The 25,396-nt window shown below is 41.6% G+C and overlaps 1 protein-coding gene across 1 annotated transcript in view; it reads right to left on the bottom strand.

Annotated features, from left to right (window-relative positions):
- Positions 1-17,948: 17,948 nt before the first annotated feature.
- SVEP1 (sushi, von Willebrand factor type A, EGF and pentraxin domain containing 1) overlaps positions 17,949-25,396 on the bottom strand; it is a 106,273-nt gene continuing 98,825 nt past the window's right edge. Inside the window, exons 46-49 of the mRNA XM_053465856.1 lie at positions 22,674-22,769; positions 22,125-22,220; positions 19,636-19,729; positions 17,949-18,712 (exon numbers count right to left, since the gene is read on the bottom strand). Coding sequence (XP_053321831.1) covers positions 18,682-18,712; positions 19,636-19,729; positions 22,125-22,220; positions 22,674-22,769 — 317 coding nt within the window. The 3' untranslated portion in view covers positions 17,949-18,681. The remainder of the gene's footprint in view (positions 18,713-19,635; positions 19,730-22,124; positions 22,221-22,673; positions 22,770-25,396) is intronic.

Genomic DNA, 25,396 nt, shown 5'->3' with positions numbered 1-25,396 from the left:
TCGATTAGTTGGCCGATTATTTTTTCGATTAATCGGATAAAAAATGAATGTAAATATTTAATTTATTTAAAATAATTTAATAAACAAACAGGATGTTAAAAACAAACAGCAGAATATTTTTTTTTAAATAAAATGCATTTCTTGTTTTTATTTCCCAACCTGCTTGTAGAATATGAGGCCTATCAAACAGCATGCTGCAAATACAGTGTGTTGGCTGTACAATGTATACAAAAAACAAAAACTGTCTGCGCTTCTCACCCTAATAAAGTTGGCAACAAATATATAAACATAATATAAATGAGAGGTTTTGGTTATATGAATTGGCCAAAGCATAATTAAGCTCACCCGCCACGTCAAAGCACACTCTCAATAGGGTGAGAACCTACTCTCACCTCCTACGTAGTGGACACACAAAGCAGTTTATACGGCTACCAAAACCAGATTAATGTGTTGGGGGAGGTGCAATTAAACCTCACCCTATTGAGAGTGTGCCTTGACGTGGCGGGGGAGCTTAATTATGCTTTGGCAAATTCATATAAGGGGCGGGGCCAATCTGCCGCTGACTGCAGGGAGGGAATGGAAGAAGGAAATGGGCAGGGCCAATCATCAGTGAGTGACTGCAGGGAGGGACTGGTAAGTAGGAACTGGTGCTGTGAGTCACTGAATGAAACGGATTATAAAACGAGGGGTATTTTTCAGAGCATTTGCTCTGAAAAAACCCCTCATTTTATCATCGATGAAAATCGATTCAACTAATCGATAATGAAATTAGTTGGCAATGATTTTCATTATCGATTATTATCGATTTTATCGATTAGTTGCTGTAGCCCTAAAAAGACTGCATGCTGTCATTGATGCTAAAGGGGACAATACACAGTATTAAGAACTGAGGGTATGCAGACTTTTGAACAGGGGTCATTTCAATTTTTTTTCATTGTTGCCATGTTTTGTTTTATGATTTTAAGTCAAGACACGGAGGCTCATATTGTGCTTAACCCTTTCTTTACTCCCACACAGCAGCAAAGAAAAAAATACAACAGTAAATAAGAAAAACAAGTAGGAGTGTACATACAATAACCCCTCCCACATAACATGCATCCCATAAAAGGTGACACACATCCAAAATCCTCCTCTTTCTTTGCTGCTCCCAGACAGCAGATAAGTATTCCTTGATTTGGCTATATATTACTGTGTTCATTTCTATATTTTTGCCTGTGTTCGGACTGTGGGTTTCTCCCTAGTGGGGCTTCCCGTTGTCTGGACATTTCTACATTCATTTACATTTATCGTTATCTGGTATTTTATTGCTTGCTAAAACTAACTGGTCTGTTTTTTCCCTTGCCCCCTGTTGGGCCGGGTGCTCGGCTTTCACCTGTCCTCCCCCATCCCTCCCCCCTCCCTTCGGTGTTCTCTTCCTACAGGCTTCTGCCTGTGTGTTTCGTTACCTGCTGCGGTCCGCGGCAGTCCGCCGGCGTTTTTCGCTACGGCGGTCCGCCGACGCTTCGTTGCGGCGGCCCGTCGCCGATTTGTTGCGGCGGTCCGCTGGCTTTTTGCTTTGCCGGTTTGCCGCCATTTCTGGCTGGTTTTTCCTTTCGGCGGCCGCGTGTCCTCCCGTCGATTGGGTTTTTTCTCTGACGTTTACTTGGCTCGCGCCTACCCCTGGCTCCTCCCACGTTGTTCGCGGGCTTTGCTGATCTTAAGTCCTTGGACGTGCGGTGGATAGAGCCTCGGGTCGAGCGTCTGGTGATTTTGTGGCATCTTCTGTTCTCTCCTTGGCCGTTTTTCTCTGCAGGTGGTTCTTTCTTGTTTTCATTTGGCCATTTGTGCTTAAAGGGGCATATCCCTATTTCGTTATTTTTTCTGATCAGTCCTCATAATTATATATATTGCTATGGCTGGACACCAATCCCAATCTAGGGATATGTCTGATGTTGACTCCTCTCCCAGAGAGGATCATTCTGCTGAACTTCCATCTGTTGACCCTTTGCAGGAATTAAATAACTCTGTTTCTATGGCTATTGCTTCTGCAATGTCCTCTATGACTACGGCCTTGTCAGCTTCTCTGACTCAGGCCATTAAGAAATCTCTACCTGTGCCTGTACCTAGCACAGACCCCCCTTCAGATTCTTCCCATAAGCCATCTGGGGGAAAGAAGGTGTCTTTTAAATCTCACCATACTGGTGTGTCTGCCTCCAGAACCTCTATGAATGATGATGATTTTTCCATCCAAGATAGCGTTCCACCTAAACGCAAACGAGCCCCTACCCGCCGGGCAGAACAGGCGAGGAAATGGAGGAGTGCTAGGGCACTTTCCTCTAGTTCTGATTCGGATCTAGAATCTGTTGAGGAGGCTTGGAATTCATCTGACTCCAGTATGGAGGATCAGTTGACTAATGATGCGACCCCCCCCCTCAGAGGTCGCTGCGCAGGCTAGCCCCTCGCAGACTGGTCACCTTTCTAAAACTCCGGACGCGGCCGTCCTTGATCAATTTGGTGAACCATATTTTGATCCCGAGGAACTTCACCATCCCCGTTCAGCAGAGTGGGTTCCTCCTGACCATGTGGCCCGTTACTTACAGGCTAGGGTGCGTAAACCCTTAAGCAAAAGCTCGCCCAGCAAGCTACGGGCGGAATGCCCACGGCCTATTGTCCCGGGCAAGGTCTGTGATACTCCTGTGGTTGACCCTAAGATGGTCCAGTTTTTGGCTAAGTCTGGCTGGAACCCCCGTAAAGGCCTGGAATCAGCCCTCAAAGCCACGCAGGACAAGCTCCTGGATATCTTTGGTCCCTTGAACAAAATGTTCCAAATTGTTGAGGAGTGGGTGGCTTCCGGTTCCCCTCCGGACCCTATGATTCTCCGGGGCTGGCTGCAACGGGCTATATGCATTGCTGGCAACACGAACACCTCCCTCTCTATTGAGTGGCATAAGGCCATTTTGTTTAAGATCGAGCCGAAATTATCTAACCTGGCTCTCACGGAAATGGGTAGCGAGGCCCAGGGCCTGTTTGGGGATTCCTTTATTAAGGATCTCGGTCGCTTTGTGGGAGCCTTCACGGCTCTGGACAAGGCTCAGTCCTCTATGAGGAAGGTCTTTAACCCTCGGGTTTCCCACAGGGCTGGCAGTGGCAGGAGCCGTCTGTCCGGCCGTACCTTCACAGGCTCAGTTCGCTCGAGCCGAGGCTCCTATCCTTCATTCCAGTCCCAGCGACCTCAATTCCAGGACGCCTATTCCAACAGACAGCCGTTCTTTCCACAACGTGGGCGCTCGTGGCGGTCCAGAGGTCATCGTGGGTCCCAGTTTACTCGCCGTCCCTCCGGTAAGTCCTTTTCCGTTTCCCCCTTTTTCCCACTATCCTGTCGGGGGCAGACTCACCCATTTTTTACAGGCTTGGGAGGCGGTAACTTCCGACGCCTGGTTGCTGCAGACGGTGAGAGGTTATGTTATCGAGCTGGTTGGTCACCCCCAGATGTCTTCCCTCCCGAGAGCGTTCCGCTTCTCCCAGCACGACGCAGACTTGGTGGATGCCGAGATTCTCTCTCTAGCCGAGAAGCACGCCATAGAACGGGTTCCCCTGGACACCCCTGGCTTCCTCAGCAATATCTTCCTAGTTCACAAGAAAGGAGGTGGCCTTCGTCTGGTGATCAACCTCCGGCACCTCAACGGTTATGTCCGCTACCGCCACTTCAAGATGGAGGGCATCCATCCTCTGCGCGATCTCCTGTTGTCCAACGATTGGATGGTCAAAATAGATCTCAAGGACGCTTACCTCACGGTTCCGGTGGCGGAGGAGTCCAGGAATCTTCTTCACTTTCACTGGCGCAACGTCTCCTGGCGTTTCACGTGTCTCCCCTTTGGGCTCTCGTCAGCTCCTTGGTGCTTCACCAAGCTTCTCAAACCCGTGGTGGCTCTCCTGAGGTCTCGGGGTGTTCGTCTGATTATCTATCTCGACGATATGCTCATCATGGCTCAGGACAAGGAGGTCTTGCGCCTTCACACCCGGTGGACACTGGAATTGGTCCAGCAGCTAGGATTCCTCGTAAACGAGGAGAAGTCCCACCTCGTTCCCTCCAGACGGTTGGAGTTCCTGGGTTTTGTCGTGGACTCCGTGGAGAGTGTTCTTCGCCTTCCGACCTCCAAGCTCCACTCTATCAAGAAGGAGATCCGGAAGATTTTGCGTTTGCAGGAGATATCGCTGCGCCACCTAGCCCGCATTATCGGCCTCCTGGCAGCCTCCATTCAGGCTATATTCCCCGCCCCTCTCCACTACAGGGCCCTTCAACGCCTCAAGATTCACCACCTCCGCCTGGGCGCATCCTATGCGGACCTCATCTCCTTGGATGCCCCCACCAGAGCGGAGTTACGTTGGTGGCTGGCCAACATGTCCGCTTGGAACGGCAAGGCGATTTTCGGCACTTCACCGGATCTGTCGATCGATTCCGACGCCAGTCTTCACGGCTGGGGAGCGAGATGTGGCGAGATTTCCACGGGTGGCCCTTGGTCCCAGACGGAGACGGGTCTCCACATCAATTGCCTGGAGCTTCTGGCGGGCTCGTTTGCCATACGGAGTTTCTCCAAGGATCGCATCACCTCTTGCATCCGCCTGCGCATGGACAATGTCTCTGCTGTGCGTTATATCAACTGCCTGGGGGGCACCCAATCGGCCATTCTTGCGGACTTGGCCAAGGATCTCTGGTCCTTCTGCTTGGAAGGCAACATCACGGTACAGGCGGAATATATTCCTGGCCTTTCCAACGTGGTGGCGGATTGGAATTCGCGATACCTCACGGACGCCAGCGACTGGACTCTGGAGTGGGGTGTGTTTTCATCTATTATGGAGCTCTGGGGTCCGCTCCACATCGATCTGTTCGCTTCCCGGTTGAATGCGCGTCTCCCTCTTTATTACAGCTGGCGTCCGGACCCGGGCGCGTTGGCGGTGGACGCCTTTCTTCAGGATTGGTCCGGAGGACGTCCCTATGCTTTTCCTCCTTTCGCTATGATCCCCAGGACGCTCCTTCAGCTACGCCGTCAACAGGTCACGGCGGTCCTCGTGGTTCCGTTCTGGCCCTCCCAGGCTTGGTTCCCCAGTCTTCTGGACCTTCTTGTGGCGGTTCCTCGTTTGCTTCATTCTCACGCCCCGCTGCTTCTGGATCCGGCAGGGGCTCCTCACCCGCTGATCCAGGACGGCAGTCTTTCTCTCCTGGCTTGTTTGGTCTCCGGGAGTCCGGACAGGCCGCCGGCCTTTCGGTCTCTGCTCAGCGACTCCTGGCCGGAGCTTGGGCTCCAGGTACCCACAAGTCTTATGGTGCAGCCTGGCAGGCTTGGTCTTCTTGGTGCTTGGAACGGGGTTTGGATCCCTTTTCAGCTCCTCTGACCTCCGTTATCCTTTTCCTCACCTCTTTGTTTGATCTGGGGCGCGCGTACTGGACAGTCAACCTGTACCGTTCTGCTATCTCTGCGGCGCATCTGGGTTTTGACGGGGTCCCTCTGGGCAAACATCCGCTGATTTGCCGTCTCCTTAAGGGTGTTCGACTCGCTCGGCCGCCTCGACCCAAGTATTCCTCTACTTGGGACGTGTCTCTGGTCTTGCGTTTATTTCTTTCTTGGCCCCCTAACTCTGAGTTATCCCTGCGACAACTGTCGGCTAAATTGGTTATGTTGTTCTGCCTCATTTCCTGTAAACGCATCTCTGACGTTAGAGCGCTTGATTGGGACGCTCGGTCCTTTATCCCTGAGGGGGTACGTTTTGATATCTCACGTCGTACTAAAACCGCTATCAGGTCCGTTACTTACCCTGCTTTCCCGACTAATGTTGCTCTGTGGCCTGTGGCTTGCCTCCAGGAATATGAGGCTCGCACTTTGGGTTTCCGCGCTGCTCATTCGCCTCAGTTGTTTCTTTCTTTTCGTTTTCCTCATTCTCCTGTGTCGTCGGCGACCCTGTCCCGCTGGATCAAGTGGGTTATGTCGCTTGCTGGTGTTAATGTGGCCAGGTTTGGGGCACATTCTACTAGGAGTGCTGCGGCATCCAGGACCCTGGCGCTGGGCGGTCGTCTGGAGGATATTCTGCGTGCGGCGGATTGGTCCAGGGAATCCACCTTTCGGGACTTCTATTTTAAACCTATTGATCATGTGTTCTCTTCCTTGGTGTCCTAGCTTTAAACTTGCACAATATGAGCCTCCGTGTCTTGACTTAAAATTATCGGATTTTACTAAAACATGACGTAAAGTCATGATTTTATGAAAGACACGGAGGCGAATATTGTTCCCTGTCCGTTTTTTCTGACCCCCCCCCCGGATTTATGGCTTGGAGGGTCTTTTCTTGACAGGCTTGTGGTTCCTGTGGTCTGGTAGGTTTATTTTTTCCTTTCAGTTCTGCATTTGGGGCATTTTTTCCTTATACTGTGTATTTTTTCTGTGCCTTAGGTTGTGTATTTCCTCTGTGCCTTCTTTCATGACTGTTCTGCATGCTTTGGCCTTTTCGGTTGTTTTGTGGGCTGGATAACTAACTCGTGTCCACATATTTTTTCTCACCTTCTGTTCTCAGGTTCCTCCTTCTAGTCCTCGACTACTTGGTGGTGGTTGAACTTCGATGCGGCCATTCTCCTTCCCTCCGGTGTTCTGCGAGTGGTTCTGGCGGCGGAGTCGGTCCCTGTTTGGTTCATGTTGGCTGTTGTTCCAGTTTGGAGTTTCTGGTCTTCGTCGCAGCCTAGAAAGAGGAGGATTTTGGATGTGTGTCACCTTTTATGGGATGCATGGTATGTGGGAGGGGTTATTGTATGTACACTCCTACTTGTTTTTCTTATTTACTGTTGTATTTTTTTCTTTGCTGCTGTGTGGGAGTAAGGAAAGGGTTAAGCACAATATTCGCCTCCGTGTCTTTCATAAAATCATGACTTTACGTCATATTTTAGTAAAATCCGATAATTGTGCCATTCTTTTATAACCTACCATTGAATATGAATCCCATAAGAAATAAAAGAAATGTTTTCTTTAAAAATGGTACATTTACTACCAATTATCCAAGGGTATGCAAGCTTTTGAGCACAACTGTATACTTTGACAGTTATTACACCAGCATTGATTTATCTAAAATTCTGTACTGCATAGACACATTTGCCTGTGGGACTGTCAGAAAAAATATTTCCCCAGCAAAGCTGTTGGCAAAAATCCTACTTACAGCAGGATGAATCACTGCCCCTTACGTACAGAGACAAAAAGGACATGTACATGATTTTAACTATCCAGGATGAAAGCACAGTGACAGTGCATATAAAGCCTTCCTACAAAAAAGTTAAAAAAAACATGTTACATCCTGGAGTACAACAGGCACATTGGGGGAGTGGACCTCGCAGATCAGTACATAATACCCAAAAGCCCAAATCAAATACCTGATATAAAAATTGTACACCTTTGTTATGGTGTGTATAAGCCTTTCCCTGAAGAAAGGGCTAACTGCTTGCAAGAGTCTAAGCCCAGTACTGCAATCTAGTTGGTTGGTATCTGCTGCTGTAGCAGTTACCTGGGCTTAAAAGAAACACAACTTCGCTTGAACAGGCAATGACAACACTAAGCAGCCTGGATTTATTTTTTCTGGAAGCCTTTTATTTTGCCCTTAAGTGAAGGCATAACTAAGTGGCAGTGAAATTTTGTTATATGTTTAACCTGTATATTTTATGTTACTTTTTATGAATACTTTGTATGCTAAGAAGAGGAGTTGGTGATTTTGAAAAAAAAGAAGAGGAGTTGGGAACTCCATACAATTGAAAATAAAAGACTGCAGAAAAGATACATTCGGATGGTGTTTCATCCAACAAGGTCCACTCAGTTACAATCTTATATAAAACAAACGGTAAAGGGAGGACATACAGCTTCTCGAATACCAGGTCAAAGCATTTACTCATATTCTATTGGAGCAGCTCCCTACTCCTGCAAACTTACAATCAGAAGGCATTGTTCAACTGAGCGAGATACATATTCTTTAAACCCCTTCAGTCCCTTATGGAGGTACCGGTACGTCCATAAAACACATCTCAAGAAACCCCTATGGAGCTGAATCAGTGGGACTGCTTTGCATTTTAACCCTAAAAGAGATTCTCAATGCAATTTAAAGCCTTCTCTGGAGACCATTAATAAGAAACCTCTGTGGCAGGAGGCACTCCTCAACCCAAAAGTTTGGAACAACCAAGAATTATGCACAGCACAGAAAAGGGAGCGCAAAACTTAAAAACCATAAAAGGCATATACATTCAGATTCCCTGGTCCTTAAGTGGTTAATGAGCATTCTCCTAGGCCCCGGTGAGCATTACATTGTTCTAATCAAATTTTCATATATTCCATTTACTATGATTTTATTCCTAGTATTTGCTTGAATACTTTTATTTATTTAATTTGTATTTTAAGTCCAATAAGTACCTACCTATTACTCGAACAACATATAATTGCATATCTATAACATTAGGAAACAGTATGATGCATACAGTATCTCACAAAAGTGAGTACACCCCTAACATTTTTGTAACTATTTTTATATCGTTTAAATAGTTTTATATAATGTCACTCTGCTACAATGTAAAGTAGTGAGTGTACAGCCTGTATAACAGTGTAAATTTGTTGTCCCCTCGAAATAACTCAACACACAGCCATTAATGCAGTGTTGTCACATGAAAAGATATAATAAATATACCGTATTTATTGGCGTATAACACGCACTTTTTTAACTAAAATATGAAGCTGAAACCCTACCTGCGTGTTATACGCCGATAAATCCTAGAGCCAGTGGCGGAACTACCGGGGTCGCAACTGCGACCGGGCCCTGGAGTTCTGCCAGTCAGGGGGGCCCAAGGGGTGCCGAGCGGTTGCTGAAGACGACCGCTCGGCAACTCTCGGGCCCCCCTGACTGACAGAAATCCAGGACTCCTCTGCCGGCGGCCGCCGCCGCCTGCCTCAGCGCTTCAACTCCTGTGTTGGAAGCGTGAGGCGTTTGTCTCGGGTGCCGGCGCTTCACTCTGGGCGCCGGCATATGACGTCAGATGCCGGCGCTCAGCAGTGAAGCGCCGGCACCCGAGACAAACGCCTCACGCTTCCAACACAGGAGTTGAAGGTAAGTGACCGGGGGGGGGTTAGGGAGAGAGAGGGGAGATCCTGAGAAGGGGGTTAGGGAGGGAGAGGGGAGATCCTGAGAAGGGGGTTAGGGAGGGAGAGGGGAGATCCTGAGAAGGGGGGTTAGGGAATGAGAGAGGAGATCCTGAGAAGGGGGGTTAGGGAGGGAGAGGGGAGATCCTGAGAAGGGGGGTTAGGGAATGAGAGAGGAGATCTTGAGAAGGGGGGTTAGGGAGGAAGAGGGGAGATCCTGAGAAGGGGGGTTAAGGAGGGAGAGGGGAGATCCTGAGAAGGGGGGTTAGGGAGTGTGTGTCTGAGTGTGTGTGTCTGAGTGTGTGTCTGAGTGTGTTTGTGTGTGTCTCTGAGTCTGTTTGTGTCTGTGTCTAAGTGTGTGTCTTAGTGTGTGTCTTAGTGTGTGTCTTAGTGTGTGTGTATGTCTTAGTGTGTGTGTGTCAGTGTGTGTGTGTCTGAGTGTGTGTGTGTGTCTTAGTGTGTGTCTTAGTGTGTGTCTGAGTGTGTGTGTCTTACTGTGTGTGTCTTATTGTGTGTGTCTGTGTGTGTGTCTTAGTGTGTGTGTCTGAGTGTGTGTGTCTGAGTGTGAGTGTGTCTTACTGTGTGTGTGTCTGAGTTTGTGTGTGTCTGAGTGTGTGTGTGTTTTACTGTGTGTGTCTTACTGTGTGTGTGTGTGTCTTACTGTGTGTGTCTTACTGTGTGTGTCTGAGTGTGTGTGTCTTAGCGTGTGTGTCTGAGTGTGAGTGTGTCTTACTGTGTGTGTGTCTGAGTGTGTGTGTCTTACTGTGTGTGTCTTACTGTGTGTGTGTGTGTGTGGTTTCCCAGATAGCAGTGATTCTGATGAAGTTTTTTTTGTTCAGTTTTTTTGTACAAAGAGGTGCTTTTTCTTTCATATTTGCCTTATAAGTGGTATAAATGTTATAATGTAATAAATATTATTCCAATATTAAGTTCATAGCTTCCAAGTTAAAATTATTTTTTCTTACTCAAATTTCCTTGTTAAAATGGGGGTGCGTGTTATACACCAGTGCGTGTTATACGCCGATAAATACGGTATTTACAAAAATGTGAGGGGTGTACTCGCTTTTGTGATATACTGTATATAGTTATACTGTATCATTTTATAAATACCCAATATCTAATTATATAACCAAATTAATGGTTGGTGTCTTCAAGTCCGTGTTCTGAAATAGAACACCATTTGAGTTACAGTATATGAAACCTCTTCCTGGAAAATAGTTTTCACGCACTAAAGACAAGAGCTTTTTGCTATTTAAACCATGTACTTGTTAAACTATAATCCTTGCTAAACTATATAACCCTTTCCATGTATAGTTAACCCATAAACTGTATATACGGTATATTCATTTTAAGGACAAGTAGAGCTTTTGTTTGAAACAATATGCATGCATATGACACAATATTTATTAACCCTAATACATATTGTTAAAAATTGGGGAAAAACTATTTTTTTTACATTTATGTTATATAAATATTTCTTACACAGAATAGGTTCCTAGTTCAGCAACAATGATATTCAACATATAGTACATATGTTTTTTTATTTTATGTCAAAATATATACTCATATTACACTGTTTATTTTTTTTTTTAACATTAGAGTTGTGGGCAGCAAAGATTTGATGTATATTTATGTATTTTGTTGCTTACATCATAGAGCAATGTAACATGTTTAGTTTCCTTTAGTATTTATAGTCCTTAGGAAGAACTGCCCTGTTCCCAGCCCCCCCCCCCCCGGCTGATGCGCTCAGCAGAGTCACTTAATGTATTTTAAGTGACCCCACAGAAGAAGCAGGGTTGCTTGTCCTACTTGATGGTAAAGGCTCTGCGCGAGGTGAGGGGGCAGAGCAGGATAAAAGGAAAGTGAGATTATGTGTGAGCATATGGTGTTACTGTATTGTCCATATTAGTATGGAGAGTGTGGGCATGATCCAATTTAGAGCTTTCGAAACCCCCAGCTGAATTCTGCTGTGGCTGTCAATGGCTTGCTAATAAACTACATACTTGACCTTGATGCATCCCTGTCCATGGGGCCTAGGGAATACTTGTTATGCTTATTAAATAATGTGTACTGTCACATCCATACTGCATGTAAAGAAAGCAATCACAGTAAAGGGAGGTAAACATTTTGCCTTGCCGCAGCACATCTCACAGTTATTATTAGGCTTTACCCCAGATTATTTTAGAACCTAGCAGCACCCCTGGTTTCTGTGAAGTAATGGTGAGAAAACATCAAGCTATTGTATTCTCGGCATTTTCTCTTACATTTGTCACCAATGAGGGGGCCCTCAAAAGTCAAGATGTCCTGGTCTCTGCACCCCACTAGGGATGCCCTTAACATCAAGTTTAGCATTATTATTTTTTTACACTGTGTTCATTTAATATTTGCATTCTTTCAAAATGAAAAAAGTATTTATCTGAGTTAGAAGCAGCAGCTCCCCTTTTTCATAGTATGAGGTTCTTGCTGCTATGTGGAGTGAATCTTAATTTCCATGATTATCTATGATATTATGGCCATATCTTCAGATTGTGTTAAAATAGATTGTTTTTGGTAGTATATGTATTTGAAGACTGAATTATAACGTTCCACTTTGTATTACCTAACAAAATAAAATGACATATACACGATATGTACCATTGTAGAAGAACAGAATAAAAGGCAAATAGTTACAAAAATAGGACAAATATTTATGTTTCATCGCGATTGATGTTACTGGAAATGAAAGTTCATTTCTGATATTCTAGGGCAGATTTATATTGACAGGATTTATAGCACTGGCAATGGATTTTTTTGTTGTTTCTTCAAATCAAACAAGGTATACACGGTTTACATTTTTATATATCTTTCATAGCAATTAGACCACATACAGAGCTGGAATTACATTTTTTAAATTCATAATGAAAAATAATATCCACAATAAATTGCTGCATATCTAACCCCTTGACTCTTACTTGTAGATAATGAATCTGTCTTCCAGCATGCTGTTTTTACTGAAGTGAAATTAATATTTTTCTCATGTAAAGTATTATGGAATACATACAGTATTAATCTGGGTCTAATAGAACAGGTACTTGTTTTCAAAAGTCATTAGTACCTAGTTGCATAGAGGAGTCCTTTCTACAATTGAGGTGTGGCTCAGGTATTTTTTTTGAAGACACATATTTCCACGTTCTGTCAATGATTTCCTTTACAGGCCGAAAACAGAAGGGAATCGGTTACTTCTGTACAGAACTTTAGTCTTACATAAAAGTAAAATGCTTGCAAGTACCCCATGGAAAATGTTGAAAATCTTAATAAACATTGGATTTTGAAAAAAAAAATGCTTGCAAGTACATTGTATATTTGATTTATTGGAATGTAGGTGAGGGGCATCTGTGTTTCTTGATCCGAGCACTTGACAGCTTGTGGGTCATGCTAACGGGTTTAAACATAATGTAATGTACCATAAAATAAATGAGACCGACAACCAAATGGATTTTGAAAAGGCCACAGCTTTATTTATTGTAAAAGCACTGTGACACATAAAACTTTATTTGAATTTTAAAACGTACACAACTTTGTAACATTGTAACCACCATGACTTAGGGTCCCTCCACCCCTACTACCACACTTCACTCCATGGAGGTTACTACCACACCCCTTAAGGATAAACCAACATCCTTTCCAGACAGCTCCACCTCCGTCCGGGAGCTGCCACCAACTTTGCCGTGCACCCCTACCACGAGCCGTAAACCGCACTAGCACGTGGCATAAGCACAACGGCCCCCTCATTCCCTTGGGACCGTGCCCGTGGGAAACGCCCACAAAACGTGACAAATAAACACGGTTCCCATACCTCGGATGAGAAACCACCCAATTATAACCAGGTACCACGAATAAGTATCCTAAAAACAGCCAACTGGAACCTCAGTTCCCCGCCAACGAAGTCAAGCTGCACCACGTGCCCCCACCCCAAGGACACAAACCAGAAACAATACACTAACAATAGGGCGGGCGGGAGGGAAAAACTTCTTCACTGCTTCCAAAATTTTAAAAAGTGGAAGGCCACGACCCCTGGCCTTCCTTAAATAGCCAAGTGGCCACACGCCCACTTGATTTGCCTAGGGCCAATCTGAGGTCAAGCCTGACCCTTACAATAATCAAGGCCGGATCATGGGGCCCCTCCTGCTATTTTGTGGTGTCTCCGGGGCCTACTTTCATGATGTAGAGATTGGGAAATTGATTTCTGCAGTCCAAACAGCTTTGGGTATGGAGAAGGTTAAGGAGCACATGAGATCTAATTAGTTCTTCCAGCCAATCATGCAGTGTCTTTGATTATGGATCATATGTGTCCTCTAAAAGCCCTTTCATTAAAGCCACCTAGCATCTTTGGACAAGAATCTGATGCTTACTGCCTTTGTCTGGTTTTCACTTAAGTCATGACTTAGGACAAAGCCTTTTTTGGGAACCTCCTGTATAGATTGTAACTTCTATGGATGGAGGGCATCCATGGAAGGTTTGTGTGTCCAAGGCTTCTGGTCCTCCCAACAGAGTCCACTTCTAATTAGCTTTCTGGAGCTTTCTCCAGTATGGAAAGCCTTGAAATCAGTAAAGATTCATTAATAATAATATAAGGAAGATAATATTAGAAGATAATCATCTGGTGGTCATTCACATAAACGGCCTAGGGTGCACAAAGAGCTAGAATTTGAGCAGTCTTACAAGATGTTTATCAAACTAGGCCAAATCAAATCTCCTTCATATATCAGCAGTCTACGGGGGACTGTCAGTATTGCTATACATTTTCTAAGTAGGCAGAACATTCTGCCCAGTTCTTGAGGTTGTTCCAGGAGCAGCTATAAAAAGACTTTGTGAGGGTGGTCATAAATGTTTTAGAGAACAAGGTCTTAGTGATCCTGATGACCCTGGTCTGACCCAAATAGATCTGGTCATTATATGTAATGTTTTTGTGATAGGGGGCTTACTATTTTATTTTTGCCTCTGCATTGTTATATTAGCTGGTAATCCATGGTAGTGGTAAGTGTTTGCTTTCTGTCCCTGTAGGAGCCCCATATCAAAGTATAGAAGGAGATTTTTGCAGTGTCGACGTACAACAATATTATGGATACATAATTTTTTCCTCCTAAGATGCCAGGAATATAAGAACGGTGTTTCTTCTTGTAACTTTTAGATTTGATGGAAGTAAACATATTTTACAGATGGACTTGTTTAACTGTATAAATATTTTTTTAATTTCTAAAGTAAAAAATGTAGACATGTAATAGTAAGTCATTCATTTGCTTTTGTCACCTGATACACCATGAAACATTTTACGTCACATAAAACATGCTATCTGTGGCCATACAACTAGAGTGAACAAAACCTATATCTAAATGGACATTGCTGGAAATTATGAACAGTAGGGGTAGTGTTAACTGGCCTCTTGGAAATTGGTCTTTTTACCAAGACATAACAACTAGATTATTCCATCGGTTGCTGTGTTAATTTGGCCATTTTTAAAAACTTTGCAACCTAGTTGACTTTTTACACATTACGAAAATACGATAAATAATACACCTGTTTATTAACTCAGTGCATGATGCTTTGGCAAATCATTGTTTAGTTAGAGAGCGGCATCAGGAGTGAGCTCTCATCAGAGACCCAATTACAATGCCATGTGCAAATCCTCTTATTCTTGATCACAGTATCAAAAGCACATTTGAAGTCTTTGTGTTCATCCTTGTTGATATCCATCCCCATTATTCACTGAACACACATAATCCGGACCTTCACAATACAGCCTCGGTAGTTCTTAAGTGAAGGACTTCTTTTTAATTGATTTCAGTGTTTTGTAAATTAATTCTCAACTGATGTTAATTAAAGTGTCAGCTAAATGTGTTCATTGAAGGGCTATATCCATAAATGGAGGCTTCATGTATATGTAGTATATGAATGTCTTCCAGATGTTTACCTGACAACAAGGCCTCTGCCAATCTGAAGCTAATATTTGATGGTGTACCTAGAACATCTTCATATGAAAGAAACTGCATCTTTTCTGTAGAGTTCAGTGTTGCCACAACTCATTATCAGTCTTTGCTGAATGGACAGGGCATAAATCTCACAATCTCATGCATAGTAACCTCTCTGAGTGTTGATTACCAGTTCCTTTAGCCCAAAGAAATTGGCGATATTTATTGGACCAACATATTGGTCCAATAGATTGCTTGTAAGATGTCATGTTTTGTATCTATAGAAGTGACCTTTGTAATCTAATAGGATCACATCTGATTCTATGTATGTTGGTCCACAAAACTGTATCACAAACCTCTATCCACTACTTTTTATTGAACCAATACAGCTACATCCATTTTGGAGATTACTCTTTGTATAAATATGTTATCAATAACACATATAGTTACATTTCACTAATGTTTCAGTGGAATTTTCTACATCTGACATACCTTTGCAAAATATCCAGCAAAATAAGAGGAGTTTATTTACTAAGGGATAACACTGACATGTTTCTCTAACTAGAAGGGCTTATGTGTCACTGTATAATGTATAAGTCAAGCAGATTTAGCTATGCAGGGCCAACCGAGCTCTTCCTTCTGCAGAAGTTCGAAAAGCTTGGCCCTTCATAAAGTGGAAACCACAACTGTTTGATGCCATCACTGCCCATAAAGGCCGTATAGGCGTATAGGTGTATGAATAAAGAACATTTGTAATGCAAATAAGCTTCTTTCTAGATTTTGCTGTTTAACAACTGCAATGTTTTTGCACAACTTTTCCTGATCCGATCTGAAATAGCTGCCCATATTATATCGAAGAATGTTAAATAAACAAAAGCTAGTAACTGCGGTATGGTTTTTTTTACAGTTATTAGTTATATTTGGTACATATTTCAACTAGTGGGCTGGAAAACAACTTGTTTTCCATCACAGAACACAATACATTTTGTATAAAATGACATAACTTATTCTTCGCCAAGTGCTTTGACATGCATGTATTAAAGTCTCATTAAATTCAATGAAAACATCCTAGCACTGTTATCACACAGTAGTTGATGTGTAGTCACTGAAGTCCACCATAAGTTCTGGTAAAAGCCTAGTGAACTGTAGATCCAATTAAAATCAACAGGAGTCATTTTATTATGTTGCCTAGATCAGAGACTAGCCAGGATGGGATCTGTTCTTTCTTTCATGTGTGCTCCTTTATATTTTTATAGATACTATTCTCCACCGGTTACAGCCAGCCTATCCTGCTGTTTCTAATTGTTCGTAGCAATATATCTTTGGACAATATTATTAATAATTATCAGTCCACCAACAGTGAGTTGATCTCTATTATTTTCCTATTTCTGCTTTCATGTTTAGTCTTTAGTAACAATTACTAGTACACGTGTTTTATTACATTGTCTAGCAACCGCAAATGCACTAGGCATGGTTTTTTAAAAATGTAGTTTCATTTTTATGTTATTTGTCAATATTATTGTTATCATTGTGGGAAGAATTAGAACCATTTTTTAGCAGCATTTGGCTCATCTGCACAAGCATAGTTTTAGGTACTGTACTTAATTATGAAGCCCAACACTTTTGCAGCTCTTATTAGGAAAGAGCTTTCACATGGACATGTTTCTGGTTCACACCCAACTTCTTTAATCCTGCCTAGTCAAAAAAGGAGCACAAGATATTATATATATATATATATATATATATATATATATATATATATATATATATATATATATATAAAATGAACACTATTTAAATTATATTTAAGTAATCATGTCATGTTAAAAACCTACAATGGAATTGGTGGGGTTTATTCAATAATCACAATGTCCATTGAGGGTCAACTAAAGTGACATGACTAAATTTAAATCATATGCAATCACATACTACAACTCGCATATTCAATATCATAAGAGTTGCTCGTGACATGATAAAAGTAATGCATAATTAACTAAAACAAAAAAGAAATGAGGCATCCTAGGACATCAAAAAGTGTTGATGATCCCTGACACCCTCAAGTCCTCCTTTTGTGCCCATGGAAAGAGGGAATCAACCCATCTAAAAATCGAGTTGAGTGGATACAAGTCTAGCTTTGTTCCAGTCAAATGTCAATACAAGTTGGAAATAGTGAACCTGCAAGGTGGAAAAAATAATAACCTAGAGCTCACAATCAACTCACATTCACTCAACCTTTCATGAGTACTCCCAACCATCATCCTAATCACAGCCATCGGAACAAACGGCTTCAACACATCAGAAGCAGATCAACTCATCCTCACCCAAGCTGTCCTATTGTCTCACTCCCCTCAACCACCGACTAGATTGTAAGCTCGCAAGAGCAGGGCCCTTTGCACCAGTTTGTTATTGTACGTGTTATGTGTTTATAAAATGTTCTATGACTGTAACAGCGCAGCGGAATCGGCCTGCGCTTTATAAATAAATGTAATGTAATGTAATGAGTACACCAGAGAATCTGTGTGAAATTATAATTCTATAGCTTTCATTTCTTTTAGTCCCAAACCTTTCAAACAGCTTGTCTACAACAGTATTTGGCCATCACTAGGCTGGTTGCGGCCTTGACAAAACTGTGATTGCAGTTTAAAAAAAGGTTGTCTTTACGGCACAATTTTAGCGTTCGTTGCTGCTTTTGACACAAATAATCACCTGCTTCTTTTAAGACCCATGACTTCCATGTTGCACTTTTGGTTGGTTCTTCGTCATCATCTGTTTTCTGTTCTTATTTTCAGAAACCCCTTCTCAACCCCATTTACTTTATTATTTAAATTCTCAGTGAAGAGGACATTTCAATAACAGCATTCCATCACCGAGAGTTCTGTCTTTTTATTATAAAATGTAACAGATTTGCCTTTTCTTAAACAGACATTAACAAAAATATGAAACAAATATAATGAACACAATAATTATAACCATACTTACGTACTTGCTGATCTTATTTTCTGACAGTTCAATAAAATAAAAAGTTTTGTACTAACACCGAATAGATCTTCGTTCGATATATTGCCATGGGTTGAAGAAAACGATTTTCCTTATCATTGGCCTTTGGCTAGCTGAGCATGGCGTGGGGCGATATTGCCCAAAATGCAACAATAGATACTTGCTTAGCTTACCACATATTTTAAGGGTATTGGATACAAGGATATTTTGGTACGGTTTGTCCCTTTGGATGCCTAGAATATGAATCCAACCCTGACAATGGGAGTTGCAGTTTTAAGATGATTGTTCTGGGAAATGTCTATTCTTCATATGCAGCAAAATACTATTAGGCAGTGAAATATATAACATACATATACTTTGGTGAACTGTAGCAGTGATGAAAATATATACAGTAATCATTTCTAATTAACATTCAACCTTCAGCAGCACATAATTAAAGCACATTTGCATATGAAAATACAGATGAATTATTTTGTTATTTTTTAAAAAAACTTAAAGCTTACTAAAATATATCACATTATAACACTCAAAATTTGAATTCAAATGCACCCAGATAATATTCAGGATGAAATGGCTTCCCTTTTGTGTGACAAATTCATTCACTGCTAAAATGGAGAAAATCCGCTTTTTCTTTTCCTAAAAGAAACAAAAAGAATCGAAGAAGCCATTATAATGTGATTAAAAAAAACCTACAAATGTGGTATATCAAATGGATGTGCAGGGCTTCATTATAATATCAATGAAAGAATGCAAACGGAAATGGGTCATTTGGGCTCATTACTATGCCCTGCTGATGCCCAAAGGACTATTGTGCATGAAAATTGGAAAATTATAAAGCTGCTTTGCATCTGTCAATATTATAGCAGAGATTTCGTGGGTGAAATAACTTTTTCAAACGTATACCGTATTACACTGTATTCCTCAGAGGACATTACTTCGTCATCACCACCTTATTTCTATTTTTATTATTATTAGTCATTGATTTATATAGTAAATATAGGCATCATATGATGCAGCACTGCACAACCCTGTAATTTAATAAGATTTATAAAAAGTTAATTTGTGTATAGAGTAAATTATTGAAGGGAAATTATATATACATGTACATGTTTACATAGACAGCAAAATATGTTAAAACCAAAATTATTCCAAAAGCCGGTAACCACATGATAGCTTTGCTGAGCTAAACTTGATGTCCTCATATGCTTGAATACAACATCACAAATGGTGATCAGTGCAAATGCAGATCTTGAGCTATTCTGGAACTACTATATATATATATATATATATATATATATATATATATATATATACCTGGTACGTCCTGGTCTGGCGGTGACTTATGACCAGGAAGTACCAGGTACGTCCCGGTCTTGAAGGGGTTAAAGGTTGTATGTTTACAGTCAAACGTGTCTTATAGTCTGAAAATGTCACGTTGATAATATGATACATGACACATTTTGGGTCCCAGGGTTGTCCGTACCAAAAACATATCAGAATGCCAAATCCATTAGAAAGGACAGAGATACTTTGTGTGTAACACAGACAGAAATTCTTACCTGGAGCAGTCCGGACCAGTCCAGCTTGGAGGACAATGGCATCTGTTTGGTCTTACACACCTACCTCCGTTTAAACAAGGAGACTGACACACAGCTGAAACAACAAAAAAAAACATGGACAAAACTTCTAATGTAATCAATAAATCAATGCCAGTCATAGTCTATCGATATACAGTCTTGAAATAATAGTCATGTATTCACATAGATGTGTAAAAAGTAACATATGCACTGGAAACAGCAGAACCGTACCTAGCTCCTTTTGCGGCCATTGCAAGAATTGAATATAGTGCCCACCCAGCTATTTGTATATTTACACATACACTACCCTTACACACAACTGTTCACACACACTGCCTTTGTACATACCTGCCCATAAACACAAATGTACACATACACTGCCCTAACACACATTTGCCCATACATGCTGCCTTTACACACACCTGCCCATTAACTCGCATATACACATGCACTGCCCTTACACACCCCTGCCTTTACACACACATATGCAAATACACACACACACAAGCTTACAAAACACATAGATGGGTAGATTCCATTTGCCCCAGTTGGATTCTCTTCTTGTTTTTGGGTTTAATTCTGTTGAGGTTGGGTATTTTGTTAGGGGTGGGCTGATTTTGGTCTGGCTCATAGATGTGGCCAATCTTTAGGCACAGTTTGCATCGTCTAGGGTTTTTGCAGTATTTTGTTGTGTGTTCCAAGGCTTCCACAATGGTTACAAATAAAGTCTATACAGTTCTCTTTGTTGTGCTAGCATCCCAGCATAATAGAAGTCACTATTCGTGTTTCTCAATCTAAAGCGAGCTGGGGGTGTCCCTGGTCCTCTAATACAGTTTCCGTCTTCATTACAAATTCTTTGAACTTCCATTTTGGTTTTGCAGAGTTGCTTAAGGATGGTCAGCATATCTTCCAGGTATAAACATAGAGTAAACCTTTACTATAGGCAAGTAATCACTAATGCCATGCAGCATACCTTTTAGTTCTTCATCTCTCTTTGGATAGTCCTGGATATACAGGGTCTCTCTCCTTTGCACATTGGAAAGATTTTCTAGCCCTTCTTCAACCACATTTTTCAGTCCACGATCTTCCCATTGTTAAACTTAAAACTGAATTCTCACTGTGTTCTTTAGCCACGCATAAACCAGCGCTGAAGGATTATCTACCTCCATTGGATTTAAAGGCTTTTGAGAGCACACAACGTACTCAAAGCTATATACTAACTTTCTAGAATAAAATCTGCAGCAGGAGGCTTTACAAAGGTCAACTGTTACCACACAATTTAATAGCCTTCATGGGCCTTGTGAGTGGGGTCCGGTTGGTCTCCCTCTAGCTGGAAGTGAGCAAGGAGGTCCACATTTGGACTCACCTTTTCAAAAGTCCAAACGTGATCCCTGAAGGGCAAAGTACTGCACAAAACAAATCTGAGATGAACACACAGAGGACATCTTAAGTTTTAGTTCTCTTGTGCAAGTACATATTAGTCTGATCCTGCCATGAGATGTGGACCTCCTTGCACTCTTGTGCCTAGAGAGATACCAACTTGACCCCACCAATGAGGCCTATGAAGATCAATGTATGTATGAAGTTGTTGGTTTCCTCATGCAGAGGACCTTTGTCTTGCATTTCAACAAGGTCAACTGATAAAGAATTATTTAAAAATGATACAGGATGTGGATATACTTTAAGAGATCTGTGGTGATTGCTCACACTAAGTCAGCAAATTAGTTCATTTTAAGGGGGTGTCAGAAGAACATATGTGACACGTTGTGGCAGAAAACAGCAAGTGAGAAAATAAACTATGTGACCCGATACTTCATAAATCAGCATGGGATTAAGGAGAACCAATGAAAAATTTCATTTGTATAGGTGTTTAAATAGGTACAATGGTAGCACAAAAATGATTCCCACCACAAAGGAAAAGTTCCCCAACTTTATGTGATTTATACTCGCCTAGCTTTTAGTTTGGGGTACTAGAATAAAATTTCACCTACAGCAAGATACTACATTGCATCTATAGTCTTAGACAATTGTCAACTTTCAGGGGTCATGAAGCATGGACCTGCCTCACCTGTCCACCTACCTTGAATCTTAAAGGTAGGACATCCTATCACTCTATAGTACATTGCGAGGTGGCCAAGTGGGAACTACAACTGCCATGTGTGATACAAAGCACAGACCTATTTAGATTGTACAGCTCAGTGGGCGGCCAGGAGTGATCAGAGGATCTCCCTAACCAGCCCATGATCCCCACTGACTAACAGTGGGGCAGCTTGGTGAACAGTGGGAGTTCACCTGAAAATTCAAGCAGATATAAAGGCAATTCATATTTTGTAAATAATTTGAATTTAGGTTAATTAAAATTAAATACATTATTAAAAATTATGATCACAATCTGGCAAGTGACAGTTGCTCTTTAAGTGTATATTTCCCCAGTAATGGATTAAAGCATAATGAAGGTGACACTGACTTACCAAGATGACAGCGAGATCCAGTCCATCCTGGCTGACAGTCACATCTATACGGTGCAGTGCAGCGACCTCCATTCAAGCAAGGCAGGATGCATATAGCTATGGGAAAAAAATGATAAAGAGCCCTTAAGCTTTATTAGTAAAGTACTGATTAGTAAGAGACCTGATGCTTTAGAATCAACATCAGAAATTGTATCCACAGCAGTTTATTTTAGTGTTTTCTGCATTTAACATTAAATGTCTAAAAAAAATCTGTTTTATAGGCGAGATATTTTTTCTTATTATTTTGACCAAGTGAGTAAAATGTTAATGACAATATCATAGCTGCCTGCCGCTGACTGTATATAAATTGTGTTCAGGCCTTTACTGGTCAACAGGGACACTTCGCAAATGCCCTGTGAGCCACTGTTTGGCTTACTACTTTAATTACCAAGAATATATTGCCTTTGGCCATCTTATTTTAATAACCAGTTTACAGCCTCCATCCAGCCTTGAATGAATGTTACACCACACCAACACTTGAACAGTTTATGACTCAATAACAACACTTACGCTCCTCGCAGAGGCGTCCCATCCAGCCATCTGGACATGAACATGCATTTGGCCTTTCACAAACACCACCGTTCTGACATGGAAATCGGCACACAGCTAAAAAATAAGAGATAAATAGGTGTTTAAGTAAAATGTTCATAAGTCGTCAAAACATTAAAGGTGAAATAATTTCCAAAAGAAAAAAAAAAACTATTAAATTACATTTCTCCTGCTTGTTTCTACACCAAATTTAAATTAAGAACACATCTGTGTAACTCAAGTTCATCACATATTTTCACACTACAGCTAAACTTGTAATAAATTATATTTTTTTTTGTACACGGGTTATTTTTTCACATACACAACATACTAGTAACATTTATTGTGAATATTTTATGTGGTTAGTCACCGCAAAAAAGGCAGCTATATGAAAGAACCTGATATTACTAGAACTGTGTTCTATCTGGACCCAAATTTTGAGCCATAGCTATTATATTTTTATGTTACCATACCACCCCAACAGTTCAGGTGTTTTTAAATGGGAATATCTATGCAGCAAGAGGCAGGGGTGAGCCATTACCAGAAGTGGGTTGGGCCAGAAGCATGGCCACCTGGCCACCTTACACGAAGAGCCACTTTGGCTCAAGGATACCACTTGGGGATAGGGATCTGTGCTGCAACCGCATTGATCTTAAAGCTCCTTGGGCCTGTCAGGGGAGATCAGAGTGAATCCACCTCAACTGACCTATAATGCCCGCTGACCAAAAGCAGGACATTGGGTCAGCTAGCTGGGAAAGTGGAACAGAGACCTAAAACTGGAACTGTCCTGCGACAACCAGGATTGACCCAAGACAACACCCCCAGCACCTACTTCAGTGGTGTGCCCTTTCTATTGATGTCATAACCTGCTACTCCTCGTATAAGGAAACAGAATGTTATGGAGGTCCTCCATGATGAAGTTTGCAGTTCTTTTTACCACCTCTCCTCCATTGTTGTCAAGTTCATGGGACCCATTCAAGTCAATAGAGGATGCAATGTATCCTATACCTACTTTGGGCCATGGGAGTGTACATATCCCTGTGCAACCAGTGGTCATCAGGCATGAAATGATTATGATTTTTTTTTGCATCAAACTTTTTTTTCCTTTTATATTTTTGGTGTCTCCTTTACTGACTTGAAGATGAGGAGGCAAGGGGGATGCAGAATAGGGTCTCTATTTTTTTGATTATTAATTTAATTTTGTAGGAGAGGGTGAATGTTTTTGTTAAGATATGCTAGTTCCAAGCAAGGTCCTACATGCAAGTTTTCATTCAACGCATGCTTGCACACATCCTTGCATGTCTTCATTTGAAACTTGCAACATTTAAAGTCACAGACACCTGCATGCAAGTTGTTTAAAAGTGTTAGCATGCAAGGCAATTAGGGTGACCACATTTTATTTCTGCCATTCAGGGACACACTGTGAAGCGCATGAAATCACACACACAGATGTGTGTATAAATATATATATATATATATATATATGCATTAGACATGGATTTTTAACTGCAAAATATGTACTTATCTCTTTGAAGTAAACACTATGATTGAAATATGATTTCAAAATAACAGCTGAAATGGCAGTTTTTTTTAATATTACCCCGTGATTAATATTAATATTAGACCCTGCTGACAATATATATAAATATAAGTCCCTGCTGCCAATACATTTTATATTGAAAAAATTTGACCCTACGCAAGCTTTACCTTGGGCCCCACTCCCCCTGCTCCCTTACCAAAAAATAGGCATAGATCAAATAAACAACACATAAAACACCACTTGCATGTAAAGATCAACTGAATAAGACATACAAACCTTATATTTGCAGGTATACATAAATAATGTATGGAAAGGAAGCATAGCAGGTATAGATCAACACATTAACACACAAACCCAGCTTTACATGTATAGATCAATTGAAATTCACATGTGAACTCAGCATTGAAGGCATAGAATCAGACATACAAATCCTGTATTTGCAGGTATACAATAATACTGTATGGAAACATACCATTGCAGGTATAGATCAACAGAATACACAGGCCCAGCATTGCAGGTATAGATCAACTGGAAATCACATGTAAACTCAGCACTGAGAGTATAGATCAAATAAACACATGGAAACAGTGTTCCAGTTATTGATCAACTGAATAAGACAACAAACCCTGTATTTGCAGGTATACATAAACAATGTATGGAAACATACCATAGCAGATCAATTGGAATTCACATAAAAACTCAGCATTAAAGGTATAGATAAAACCCCCTAAATTACAGGCATAGACCCTGACCAGCACCCAGATAACACACATAGGACTCGTCATCTTTGTCCCCAAACAGTCCAGAATGAGTCAACTTTGTCCCCAAACAGCCCATCCCATACCATCTTTGTCCCATAAACACCCTGCCTGTGCCACCTTGGTCCCCAAGGCTCAAACCTTGTGCCATCTTTGCCTTTCCACAAATCAATTATACATCTATGATACACAAAAACACTTTTACAGTCACTCACTAATTCACACTTTCATTCACACAATCATTTATTCTCTCCCTCATTCAGAGAATTCATCCACACATTAAATCATACTCTCCCTCATTCAGACAATTCATCCACACATTAACTCATACTTTCCCTCATTCAGACAATTCATCCACACATTAATTCATGCTCTCACTCATTCACACAATTCATCTACCCACTCTC

The sequence above is a fragment of the Spea bombifrons genome, chromosome 1 (assembly GCF_027358695.1).
Source record: "Spea bombifrons isolate aSpeBom1 chromosome 1, aSpeBom1.2.pri, whole genome shotgun sequence".
NCBI classification, from domain to species: Eukaryota; Metazoa; Chordata; class Amphibia; order Anura; family Pelobatidae; genus Spea; species Spea bombifrons.
Note: the sequence above shows the minus strand (reverse complement) of the source record. Positions and strands in the feature narration are given on the sequence as shown.